Below are 14235 nucleotides of genomic sequence, written 5' to 3' on the forward strand. Positions count from 1 at the left end.
ACAGTAACCTTTAAATAAACTTTAAACTGTTTAACCATTTCTCATGGAAATTTCATAAAGCGGGTCAACAAAATGCGATTCTCTCTGGACTACTTGGGTCCCTCACATGCTCACCCTTTATGTGGAGACACAGCCAGGGCTATGAATGCAGAGGGTGCTGTGGGAAGTTACGGGTGCACTGGCAGGGCCCCAGGTTTTGTAAGGAAAATCCACTGCCGTCAAGTTGGTTCTGACTCACAGCGACCCTATAGGACAGAGTAGAACTGCCCTATAGGGTTTCCAAGGAGGGGGTGGTGGATTCAGACTGCTGACCTTTTGGTTAGCATCCAGGTTCTTAACCTCTGTGCCACCAGGAATCCTTTTGTAAGGAAAGCCCCCCATCCCTGCCCCAGAATACTTTCTGGTTGTTATGGATTGAATTGTGTCCCCCAAAAAGATATGCTGAAGTCCTAACCCCTGTACCTGTGAACGTGAGCTTGTCTGGGGAAATACGAGCTTTCTTTGCAGATGGTGTCAGTTAAGGAAGTCCTACTGGAGTAGGCTGGGTCCTAATCCTAATTTCTTTTGAGTGGCATTTTATAAAATAGAAGGACAGACTTGGAAATAGAGTCACACACAGGGGAAAATGATGATTCATCTAAAAGTTAAGGAATAACAAAAAATACCCGGGGCTACCAAAAGTGGAACGAGATTGGCAGAGAGAGCATAGACCTGTCAATGACCTAAATTCAGACTCCTAGCCTGCAGAACGATGAGAAAATAAATTGCTGCTCCTCAGAGCCACATACTTTGAGGTATTTTGCTACGGCAGGCCTAGGAATCTAAGGCACTAGTCACGCCTGTGTTGCTCAGAAAAGTAGAACGGACCCCGTGCATATTGAGCCTGCAAAGGCAGCACACAGACATCGGGTTCCATAAAGCTAATCTCTAAGTCAAAGAGAGAAGCTTGTCCCGCTTTCCAGAACAAATTGGCCATGAGCGTTGCCCTGAGTGTCCTTTCCCTTTCTGAGGCATTCAGGATCTGAGCTGCTCTCTTGTGTCCCCAGCCTTCTCACAACTCCACATCACTGAGGGTTGGGTGCTTGTTCCAGGCTGTACTGAGCCAAGCTGTTTATGTTCTGGTCACCACACAGGGCGCAGAGCCACCCAACAGTGGGTGCTTTTCCTATCCCCATGAATTCTGTCTTAGTTTTCTACTGCTGCTGTAACAGAAATACGTCAAGGGGGTGGCTTCAAAGAACCGAAATTTATTTTTTCACAGTTTAGGACACTAGAAACCCGAATTCAAGGTACCAGATACAGGGGAGTGTTCTTTCTCCCTTGGCTCTGGGGAAAGACCTTTGCCTCAGCTTCTGCAGCCCTGGCATTCTTTGGCAATCTTCACGTGACCCCTATCTCCCCCTGCCTCCCTAGTTGTGTGCTTGCTCCTGTATCTAATCTGCCCTTTTCCTAACTCAGAAGTGATTAGGTGTAGGACACAGCCTATACTGATGTGACCTCATTAACATAACAAAGAAAATACTATTCCGAAATGAGGTTACATTCACTGCTACAGGGGTGAAGATTTCAACACACATTTTAGGTGACATAATTCAATCCATAACATCATTTTATACATAAGGAATCTGATGTGTGGCCAGGTCACCCAGCTAGAGTTGGGGGGGTGGGGGTGACTCTTTAATCACCACTCTGTCCTGCCTCTAAAGGTTCAGGCCAGATCCCTGCATCACCTGCAGTATGTTTGTGGATGGGTTGGGGAGCAACACCACTCATCTTTTGGAATCCATACCAGAAGGCTTCCTCTTCACTTAGGGCTTTGTCCTCACCATGGTCAAAAATCCCCTTCTGTGGCCAAACCAAAGTTCCGTGGATCCTCGTAAGAAGGTACAAGAAAACCCGTATTTATAGATATTTGAACAAACTACCTTGGGAAATGAAAGCCATTCAATTATACTGTACAATCAAGTGTAAATTACCGTAAATTTAGGTTTTGTCTTTTGAGATTAGCACCTTCCATTTGCATAGGATAATTTACAGGGCAAATTTTTGAGGACTTAATCCTCACAGTGACTCTGAGAATTACTATTATTATTATTATTGGCACTGCCGATTTATAGATGAAAAAGGGCTTGGGGCTTTGAAGGACATGCTCAAGGTCACGCTAATGGTGAATGGCCAAGCTGGGCCTGCCACCAGCCTTGACTGCTGGCACTCAGCCTTGGTTCTCTCCTTCACACCATGGATTCTCAATGGGAAGTAGGGTATTGCTCCCTGGGGGGTGGAAACTGATTCTTGAGGGGGTTAAAAATATTACTTTTATTACAGTATGTCTGTGGTATAAAAATTTCAGAGGGAGGGACAAGTAGGGAAGAACACGTCTACAAGGCCGCTCAGGCAGGCAGTAATGAAAAGGAGGTTGAGAAACACTGTTCTATACTACAGTGGTCTCCCTGCCTTGGCCAGGCATGTGTTTTTTGTAATTAACATATTTCTTTTCAGAAAGTACACACACCGGTGTCTATTTAAACAATTAACTTTTAAAAAAAGAACTAAGTCACTGTTTCTTGGTCTTTCTGCTATTTCTAGACAGCATCATTGATACTGATGATGACTACTGGACTCAATACTCTGATTACCATCCAATAGAAAGTGGCAAATTCCATGACAAAGGAAAATGGATAGCTTAAAAATAAAAATAAATATACCCCCATACAAACACACACACACACAACCATTTGCTACCTACCCAATGGGAAACATCAATGGAAAAAAAAAAATGGACTCATGTAATGCATGTTTCTAGAGGATATTCAATTTCCTGTGTGCCAAACCCAAAGACCTTTGTGAAACATGAGACACCTTTTCAATAAATATTTGTCAATGGCACGGACAGCAGAAAAATGGATAACCTGACTGTACGGCATTAGGGCCTTAAAAGACTTCTCCTCTACTTAAATATTCATATTTCAATTAAAATGTACACCTACATTATTAGCCACACCAGACCCAGTTCAGATCAATACCAGCAGCACGAGATGGAATTCTAATGAAGATAAACAACGCTGAGTCCTCTCCAGCTTCCCCTGGGCCCTGCCGCACAAAGCTTCCATTCACAACTTGCTCCAAGATATTTTACAGTCACCTGCCTCATGCAGATGAGGAGGCTCATGTTTATTCATGGCGAGAGTCACAGACCACCTTTCATTCCCTAGGCCAGCTCAGCTCACCAAGAGAACGCCGTGTGCACCACTGTGAAGTTGAGCTGGTCCAGGAAGGGGACTTCTGAATATATAATTGTCCCCTGGAAAGCACGCACAGAAAGCCAGCAAGCTGCAAGCAGTTAGAGGGGCAAACTTAGTTCGCTATTTTATTTCCTGTGTTTGCTGCCTTTAAGGGTTCAAACAATTCCTTTTCAATACCCCAATGTAATTCACTGGATGTGACTTGTTAGTGGTTACTTTCTGTGGATAATCCTCCAAGCTGCTTTCTGTCTGCCCTGCTCTCCAGTTCTTCCTAATTGAGATTTTCTCCCACTGACTTGGAGGAGGCTCGCAGCCTAGCCAGGGGCAGCTGCAGCTTTGTTCAATGGGCCTGGATGTTCCCTGTGCACCAAAAAAAAAAAAAAAAAGAAAGAAAAGAAAACGCTCATTGCTGTCAAGTCAATTCCGACTCACGGCAACCCCATGTGTTACCGAGTAGAACTGAGCTCCACAGGGTTTTCTTGGCTGTAATCTTTATAGAAGCAGATTGCCAGGTCTTTCTTCTGTGGTGCCACTGGGTGGGTTCAAACCACCAACCTTTAGGTTAGCAGTCGAGTACCAACCCTTTACATCACCCAGGAATCTTCCCAGTGCAAAGTCTCTACTATTTTAAGAGATGTTTCCAGGTGTGATGTCCTGAGAGTCCAGCCTCTGTTGTGTAGACTTTGCTTACGATGCTGCTAGGTAGAATTTTAGAACAGTACGTTTACTCTAGAGTGACTATAGTTTTCAAATTATTAGTTTCTTCCATTTCAGTAATTCAAAAGCAGGGCAAAGTCAATTTGATCCTGGTTTTTAATGATGGTTTTGATAACATCTAAAGTAACACAAATGCTATGAATAAATATTTTTATGGTTATCAGAAGGCTCAGCAACCACTGGAGTGGTAAGGGCAAGGTAACTGCTCACTTGTTGGAGAGACCTTACTTCTCCAGCCGTTAAGTACATGAGAACTGTGAGTCTCCTTTGGATTTCTAAGCTGCTATCCATGGCAAGGGCCTTGGTGGAGCAGTGGTTAAGAGCTCAGCTGCTAACCAAAAGGTCGGTAGTTCGAATCCACCAGGTGCTCCTTGGAAACTCTATGGGGCAGTTCTACTCTGCCCTGTTGGGTTGTTATGAGTTGGAATCAACTCGACGGCAATGGTTTTGTTTTTTTTTTGATTTATCCACGGCAAGTCATATAGAAAACTAAGGTACCGATTAACGTTTAGAGAGAGACTCTGGTGAAATCCATGACATTTTCAGGTTAAAGCTTATTTCTGCCATAGTCAAATGGGTTATTAACTCAGTTCAGAACAGAATCTGGGGTTTATAGGCAGCTTGACTTTTCTTTTTTAAACATAATAGCCAAAAAATTTCTTCTGTTGAAAAGAACAATTTATTCATCTTTCATAGACAGGATTTATCTTGTTAAATACAAAAAGAAATGTTTTACAACTGTATATCCCATTTTACTTCTGCAAAGCATTTTTGCATTAATTACTTCAACATACTATCCCACCAGCATAATGAAGGGTGATCGGGATTCTGGTATTTTTTTTAATTTTCAGGCATGGAGCTTCTGAGTAGCAGAACCAGTATTAGAACCTGGACCTCCTGATTATATTATAGACCAATGGAAAATACTATTCCATCAATTCATGTGGTTTGTACTAGTTGGTGATGTGTTACGTATGTCAACGAATGCTTATTCTATTGACACAATCACCTTTAGTGATTAATAAAAATATCTAATAAAAATATTCATCAACAGCTAAATACCTGTGATTTTCAGCTGTGGGAGTATACTGGGATTACCTGGGGAGCTTTATAAAATACTGAATCGTGGGCCCCACCCCATAAGTATCTGATTTAATTGGTCTGGGGTATAACTGGACACTGGGATAGAGGACCTCAAAAGCTCCTCAGGTGACTAATGTGTAGTCAAGGTTGAGAAATACTGCTACACACAAATTAGATATTTTGATGTTTACACTCTTGTTAGAATTTTTTAAAGTACTACAGTCAGGCACACGAGCTCTAATGAGATTCCCACACCTGAAATATCCAAATCACTTGTGTCCTCTTTCCTACCCTGTTCGAAAATGAGGGCTTCGATGAAATGATTATGGGACCACTTGCATGTTGAGGTATCCAGCTGTAGTTTAGCTCTTCTGTAGTGCTCGTAAAAATGAATAATGCATACTATAAAATATTGGTAATAAAGGGCAAAAAGATAGAATACAAGCTCAATGGCCTGAATCAATGAATTATTCTGCAGAGAGAGTTATACTGAGGAACCGAAAGTCCTTTTCAATTAAAATTAAATATTTTAATTGCTCTCTAATTCTATTTCTCTTACATAAATAAAAAAAATCTCATCTGCTGCTTCCCAAGTCTGGAGGAGCAGGAAGACAGCTGCTTTTCCAAACACTTATTTACAGCAGTGGCATTAACTATGTTGTTGTTAGTTGCTGTCATCGAGTCAGCTCGGACTCGCATCAACCTTTTGTATAACAGATGGAAACACTGCCCGGTCCTGTGCCATCTTCATGATCATTGGTATGTTTGAGCCCATTATTGTGGCTATTGTAGTGCCTTCCAGTCTGCAGAGCTCACCTTCCAGCACTATAACTCCTTGCCATGGAGTTGATTCCGCCTCATAGCAACCCTATAGTGACCCAATCAGGCCATATTCTGTTGTGATCCATAGGGTTTTCATTAGCTAACACTTAAGCACTTGGCTGCTAACTGAAAGGTTAGTGGTTCAAAACTACCCAGCCGCTCTGCAAGAGAAAGACATGATGATCTGTTCCTGTAAAGATTACAGTCTAGAGAACTCTATGGAGCCATTCTACTCTGTAACATGGCATCCCTATGAGTCAAAATCAACTCAACAGTACCTAACAACACAACCACAATTTCCAGAAGTAGATTATCAAGCCTTTCTTCCTAGTCTGTCTTAGTTTGGAAGCTCTGTTGAAACCTGCCCACCATGTGTGACCCTGCTGGTATCTAAAATACCAGTGGCACAGCTTCTATCATTACAGTAACATGCAAGCCACCACAGACACACTGACAGATGGTTGGTGGAGCACTAGAAATCTATAAACTGGTGTCCTAAGCAAGACAGGCTGTAGAAGCTTTTCCTGCCACTATTAGAATCCAGTTTAGTTTGTTAGACAAATCAAAATTTCAAATTGAGGGACACTGCTTCTTCCAATGATTTCATAAAGAAGGCAGACAGCTGAGCCCTTCTTACAGAACCTCACATCACAGGGTTGATGATTCAATCCGCCTTCTGTGCTTCGACTCAAAGAAGCGAGAGCCTGAGATGGAGTCCAGGAAAGTTCAGGCAGTTGCTCAGAAGAAAGTATGTCTCCTTTTTGAAGACATTTCTGAATTTAAATTTGGACCATCTTAGGGAACAAGAAAAACATTCCATCTACCAATAACTCCCAACCCTCATTTATTCCTAAATTCAATCTCCTGAGCTACCAAGCTAATAACAAGAAGAAAAGCAGACTGATTTAAACTACATTGTTTCTCTCCCCTCCAGTTTATTATCAGATAAAGTAGAGCCGTGGTTGAAAGCCAGGCAGCAGGGAAAAAAATACTTTTTTAAAAAAGAAAGTCTTCAAACTGAACTAGAGGCCTTCTCACAGAGCCCTTCATTTTTAAAGACTGGTGGGGACAGAATAGGGACACAGAAGAAAAGAGAGATAATTATTTGTATTTGAACATCACTAGTACTTTTTGACCGGTGTCATGTCCACCAGAAAAAGCAAAAACAAAAGCTCACCTATCCATCCTTCATTTATTAAATTGGTATATATATCCACTGCAGTGGAGCTGACTCCAACTCATAGTGATCTCGACTCCACATTGTAGGAGCCAGATTAAGGCTTTCTACTCCCCCACCACCCAAAATATGTTGACGTCTGGAATCTCGGGAACCTGTGAATATGTTACCTTATTTGGCAGATGGAATTAAGGTTGCTAATCAGATGACCTTAAGATAGGGAGATTATCCTGGATCATACAAGTGGGCCCAATGGAATCACAAGAGTCTTTAAATGTGGAAGATGGAGGTGGAAGAGAAGGTCAGAGGGACAGGATGTGATGTGAGAGGGACTGGATGTACCATTGCTGGCTTTGCAGATAGAGAAAGAAGTTCAGGGGCCAAGGGATGTGAGTGGCCTCCAGAAGCTAGAAAAAGCAATGAAATGGATTCTCCCTTGGAGCCTCCAAAAACAAGCGCAGCCCGGCTGACACCTTTGGACTTCTGAACTACTCAACTGTAAGATAATACGTTTGTATTGCTTAAGCCACTGAGTTTGTGGTAATTTGTTATGGCAGCAATGGAAAACTAATACACACATGATAAAAATATATATAACTGATAGACCATTCTGGTTACAAAAGGTATGCATATTACTAATAAAAATAATGAAAAAATATTTAATGTAGATAGCTTAAGGTCTCTTGCCATTCCCATCCTCTATCCTCCTCTGATATCAACTCTTAACTAATACGTATCTGTATTTGGGGTGGGATCCTCTGCCTCTTGGCCTGCCACAGCCATAGATTGCCACCTGTGCCATCTTGGCAGCACACATTGGGTCCAGGCATTAGACTACAGTCTGTAGACAATGCAAAAAGATAGCACTAGTGACACTGTAAGAAATTGTACCAAAAAACTGGCTCTTAGATATTGCTAAAGACAGTTTTGGCAGGAATATAATTTAATCATGATGAAAATTTCTGAGTGACAGTTTGGGGAACTTGCTGTCACCTGACAGGATCACACCCTGGGAAGGCAGAATGTCATCACCACCTATCAGAGCACGTTGCCATGATGAATCACACAAACGCGATTGCCACGCTCACCTCTGCCTGCCTTTGCCTCTGGTTTCCTTTGCTAACAAAGTACTCTTGGGGTTTAATGTAGCGAATTACAACTTCTAGAGGATATAAGCGTCTGAGTATTCATCCCCTTAATACAGTTGCCTGAAGGGCTTTGCTAATATTCTTCCATACAACTTACCTGTGCCTATATCAACAATAATAATATTTGCATTGTTACCATTTACAAAAGTTCAGATTTCCCTAATTCAGGAGAAGCAGGATGAATGAAATCTGCTCAGGAAACAGGCAGACACCTGATGCCAGAACACGGGACAGCCAGTGAGGTCACCTTCTCCTGAAAGCACAGGTGTCCCCTGGCACACAAAAGCTGAGAATCCAATGGATTTTCCACCACAGGACATGAAGAACTGAACTGATCCAGGGGCAAAGCGGCCACAGCCATTTCAGAAACAACTGATTTAACCCACTCTATTTTTTTTCTTCGGTTGATGGAAACAAAGGCCTCCCTGCTCCTTCTTTCTTCTCTCCCAGGGATGATTTGTACCTGAATTGCCAAGTTTCTCCTAATCAACTGAAGTACACTATAAGAGCAGGCTGCAGTGATAATCACAAGGGAATTGATGGGCTTCTTCCCTCCAATTCTTGAATCATGCCTCTCCTGGGGCAGAGCTGCTCAGACACTGGCAGTCTAGATTGCAGCTTCCAGGTCAGGGCTCTCCAGAGAGGAGGGTCACTGGAGCCTGCTCTACAGCATTTAATGTTGTTGTTGTTGTTAGTTGCCGCCAAGTCAATTCCAACTCATGGTAACCCCATGTGTTATAGAGTAGAACTGCTTCATAGGGTTTCAAGGCTTTGACCTTTCAGAAGCAGTCTGCCAGGCCTGTCTTCTGAGGCGCCTCTGGGTGGGTTCGTACTGCCTACCTTTCAGCTAGTAGTCAAGGGCTTAACCGTTTGTGCCATAACCATTTTGTGCCACAGGTGGCTCAAAACGCGAAGAAAAGACCATGATATGTGAGAGAGAGTGGTGTCTGTCTGCTGTCACTGCAGGTAGCTCATTATGGTGATGGAGACACTCAGGTTAGACCTTACTGAGGCTTGAGGAAGAGTCAAATTCCCTTCTCCTGGTTTTCTTTCTTTTCAACCAATTTCAGTTCAAGATGCCACAAACCAGAATAGAGTGGGAATGAAGGATGAGATATAAATTCAGAGAAAAGGCAGCAGGGAGGCAAAGAACAACAAGAATCTCAGACATGGATAGAATTCAGTTATTATGTGATATACTAGGCATAAGCTCATGATGGTCTCATGGGATGACTATGAGAACAGTCTCTTAGACCTTACACTGTCATCTGCTGGGGGTAGAGTTTAGGCATGCTTACATTCCTTAGTACCAGATGAGTGGGCCTGAATATGATGCCGAGAGCCATAATGTAGTAGAAAATTAGTTATTAAAGCCTGAAACATATCTGTCCTAGTGAAAAGCCTGTAGATTACAAATGGTCCCAACCACAGCTGATTTGGGGGATGATACAGGACTGGGTGGCATTTTGTTCAATTCTGCATAGGATTCCTGTGAATTGGGGCTGACTCAACAGCAGCTAAGAAAAACAATCAACAATTATTATCAGCCATGTCTGGTAACAAATATTATCAACGCACAGCTTCATTTCTATATAGAGACATCTTTGCTATAATGATAAAGACTTTCTGTATCTCCAAGTGTGTATGATACCTTTGCTTGCTTTCAGTTGGTCAATATTATTCTCTCCATTCAATACTCGCACACAAGTAGAAATATATAATTTACACTCTTGCAAGAAATTACAATATAGAAAACCAAAATACACTTCAGTTCATAGAACCAAATAATTACTGTGAACCAAGGTATGCTATTTATAAACTTAACTATTCAATTCCCTGAAAGTGATCTTTCAGTTTAATAAAAATTCCTTTTGACACAGCAAAGAGCAGATTATCTCAACACATCCATAATTCCCCAAAACCCAACAACCTAGACATAGCAGTCTTCCTCACCTCACTCTCCTTTCACAAGACATTTGGACACGTGGAGGCAAGGGACTTTCCCCAATTTAACTTGCAAGAACAAGGCACCCTAAACTAATGCCATTAAAAAAAAAAAAAAAACTTTCAGCCAGACAACGTTTCTCTGGAAAGGGTAGACAATGTTTCTCTCTGATGGTGGCCCCAGCTTGGTAAACCAAAAGGAGCAAAGCTGCTCCTAGCTTATCCCCAGAGAGACGAGAGTATCATCAACACACAGCTTCAGCTCTGTATAAATACGTCTTTCTTTCTCCATTCTCAAAACACACTAAAAGATCCCAGTCTTCTACACACAGTTTTGGGATCCTTCAATGGCCCCGAGGATGACCTGCCTTTGATGATGTGGGGAAGTTCTTGTCACTACTTCGGGTCCACCTTACCTTGTTGAAGTCTTCAGAAGTGGCCCTCATTTCCTTCCAGGTCTTGTTCAGGAGCTGGATGCAGATGCAGAAAAACTCCTCAAAGGATCTGTCATGGGTGAAGAACATCGGGTGGAAGTCGTTGCAGGTCTCACTAGCTGGAGGGAAGAAAAGGGCAGCAAAGAAGAAAGTTTTAAAGCAATGGAGTGAGTGGACAGCCAAACGGAGGTTCACCAAAGAGAAATGATGGGAGTCATCTTGGTTCAAGTGAGATTGGAGAAAAGACATTTTGAAAAAGCAGCCAAGAAAATTGCCCCCACACAAATTAGAAGTTTAGGGCCAAATGGTCAAACCTAACACTTAGACACACATTTTGATTAAAGAAAGTCAGCTCGTAACCCACCCCAAGAAGATAAGTCCTGGATCTGCCTTCATGGCATTGTAAAGACTCTTCAAATAGCCCTCTCAAGTGCAGCTCCTGCATCACCCTTAACTTCCCCTTTTCTCAACAGAATAACTGGCAGAAGACAGGCTTTCCCAAACATACAGTTAACTGCAACTTTGAAAACAGCATCCTTGATCATTTCCCCAGGGGGCTCTTGCTTTCTTATGGCATGAGTTGGGGACATGGAAGATCATTAACCATCTCCTACCATTAGCCATTTGTTCTCCACTTGTAGGTAAGGAGGGATAGAGGTCAAAACAACCCAAATGGTTTTGAAGGCTGCAATTGGTCCAGTCCTGGCAAGACTATGAAATCTCCTTTGAGACCTCCCACTGCAGAGCCTCCTCAGGTCAGATCCAGTGCTGAGCTCTGGGTGTGGTCACCTCTATCCTCCTTCCCTGACCAGTGCCCAGCCCCTTCCTTCATCACAGCTGTCTATCAAGCTTATATTTGTATAGCCTGTTCACACACAGTACGTGGCATTTGCTATTTACAATGCCTCTAGACAATACCCAGAGCTGTTATTATTTATGGGTGAGGATATGGTACAGCCCAAAGAACCAGGCTTTGTGACCCTCCAAAACTAGTGCTCTAAGTTCTTTGTGAAACAATTTTTAAACAAACATGTAAGCTGTTACATACAAAGAAAGTATTTCTATTTTAATTGTGAACTCTTTAAAAACCAATTAGTCTCCAAGGTGGAATTTCAGGCCTCAGCAAACTGAGAGAGGAGAAGGGTGAGGGGTGAGAATGGGGTTCACAGCAGAGAATCCTCCTATACTTGGGGAGAGTCTTGGTGCTTGCCACATGGTTGGGCATCTATTCCATTTAGACAAAATCCTCTGATGCAGTTTAGCAAGGAGAACCCAGATGATACTTAAAGGAGACAGGCTCTGCTAGGGTAGGCCACAAGCAAATCTGCACCAAACTTTTTTTATCTCCAACCTTGATGAATATAGTTAATTTCAGACTCCTGGGGAATTTAAAACATCAAAGTGTTATATGCTTACATAGCTCACCCCTGTGAATGGTACAACATGACCTCAAGATCCATGAATGCTGGTTTCTTCCAGACAATGTAAGGGCCTGGGTTAGTCACGTGAAAAGGATGCAGGGCAGGGGCAGAAGGGTCAGGCTCAAGTTCAGCCCATGCCAATTGTAAGCAAGTCATTTCACCTTCCTCAGCCTTGACTTTCTTAACTAAAAAACAGAAAAGATATCTCCTCTGCCTTCTCCATAGGTTTCAGAGATGATCAAATAACATGATTCATGGGAAAGTGCTTTGGAATGGATAAAAGCGCAAACAGAGAGGTAGTGGTGATGATAACAAGTGTTGTACCAGCTTATTATTTCCAGGAACATGGGTTGTACTTCGATTTTCCCCCAATCCCTAGCCAAGCCCATTCACATCACACGAATTAGAGGTGACAACATACAAGCCACCTCACCTCCCAGTCTGTGTTATTGGCAGAGAGATGGTAAATGCAAAGTTCTGACCTGAGTCTTGAAGCTATTTCAGGCACTTGAAACATCAACACAGGTGGATTGTGCTGTTTGCTGCCCTGGGCAAGGAGCTGTCAGTCTCACTTTATAAGCACTGAAACCGATGAAATTTACAAGTCTACAGAAGCACCTTAAAACATTACTACCATCCAAGACTCATTATTAATCACATTATCACAGTATCTTTTTCTGGTCTAGCATGATTACACGTGTACCTTACATCCTTGTTAAAGTCTTTATGGAAATCCTAGGGCTGAGACAGACAGATGACACTGAAGGCCGCAAGCCCCACTGTTGCTCGGATGAAGAGGGAGGGAAGGAACAGCACTGATAACAGGGAGTATTTACTGGGTGCATATCATGTACCAGGTGCCCTGGTGGTGCAGTGGTTGAGTTATGGTGAGCTACAGCTGCTAACCAAAAGGTCAGCAGTTCAAATCCACCAGCCGCATCTTGGAAACCCTATGGAGTAATTCTGCTCTGTCCTTTAGGGTCGCTAAAAATTGGTATCTACTCAACAGCAATGGTTTTTTTTGTTGTTGTTGTTATCATGTATCAAGTGTACTACAGGTATTATCTTCACATGAGGGAGTCCCTGGGTGGTATAAATAGTTGATGTGCTCGGCTGCTAACTGAAAGGTTTTAGGTTAGAGTCTACCCAGAGGCACCTCGGAAAAAAAGGCCTGGCAATCTACTACCAAAAATTTAGTCATTGAAAACTCTATGGTGTACAGTTCTAGTCTGACACACATGAGATGACTGTGAGTTGGAATCCCCCCAACGGCAACTAGTTTTTGGAGGTAGGGATTATGGTCATTCTCATTTTATATATGAGGAAGGCAAAATTTGGAGGAATTAAACTTTCCATTATGAGTTTTTTTGGTCACCCCAAATGACCATTTGATACCCACAGCCAACTTCCTCAGTTGATATCAAGTGCTTAGAGTATTCATTGTGGCTGCTGCTTTGAAAAAAATAATTCCTTCACCCACCCTCCTAGAGCTCCTGCTCAACTCCTTCAACAGAAACTGCGATGGGGAACCCCACAGTCCAATGGGATCCACAGCAGTGTAGGGCCAGCACTCGCTGACTGACGACACCTGACCACAAGGCAGCGGCACCAAGGCCGGCACTCCCGCTGCCAGCAGCAATGGGCCAGCCACTGGATGGTGGACGTCACCTACATTACTGCAACTTATTACAACAAGCATGGGGGGAGATTTTATTCTATTATTTTTTTTTGATAAGTAACAGCAGATTTAGAAAGGCTGGGTGACTTGTCCAAGGTCACATAGCTTGTAAGTGGAAGAGCTGGGATTCAAACTCAGGTTGACTTGACTCCAAAGCCCATTTTCTATTACATTTGATTTCCTCATTCCATTTTCCAATCATCTCTGCCTTTACTGTCCTGCCCAAACCCAAATTAATTGTTTCTCCACCCATACCAAAACAAAGACCCATTGCTATTGAGTCATTTCCGATTCATAGCTACCCTATAAAAAAACAACAACAACAAAAAAACCCCTATAGGACAGAGTAAAAACTGCCCCATAGGGTTTCCAAGGAGCAGCTGATGGATTCGAACAGCTGACCTTTTGGTTAGCAGCTGAGCTCTTAACCACTGTGCCACCAGGGCTCATTCTCCACCCATAGAAGGTCTTTATGAAGTAAAATCTTATAAATGGCACAACTTTAATTATTAACGTTGTTGATGTTGTTAGTTGCTGTTCAGCCAGCTTCAACTCATGGTGACCACCAG

At 42.6% G+C, this 14235-nt stretch overlaps 1 protein-coding gene across 5 annotated transcripts in view; it reads right to left on the reverse strand.

The window, feature by feature from the left end:
- The window catches only part of ELMO1 (engulfment and cell motility 1), a 644335-nt gene that overhangs the window by 186178 nt on the left and 443922 nt on the right, over positions 1–14235 (reverse strand). For all 5 annotated transcript variants that reach the window (XR_010322758.1, XM_023544287.2, XM_003406936.4 and 2 more), the window contains one exon: positions 10550–10686. Coding sequence is in view for 4 of the 5 variants with exons in the window: in XM_023544287.2 (XP_023400055.1) it covers positions 10550–10686 (137 nt within the window). In the remaining variant the exon portion in view is untranslated. The remainder of the gene's footprint in view (positions 1–10549; positions 10687–14235) is intronic.

This window comes from Loxodonta africana, chromosome 8 (assembly GCF_030014295.1).
Source record: "Loxodonta africana isolate mLoxAfr1 chromosome 8, mLoxAfr1.hap2, whole genome shotgun sequence".
Taxonomy (NCBI): Eukaryota; Metazoa; Chordata; class Mammalia; order Proboscidea; family Elephantidae; genus Loxodonta; species Loxodonta africana.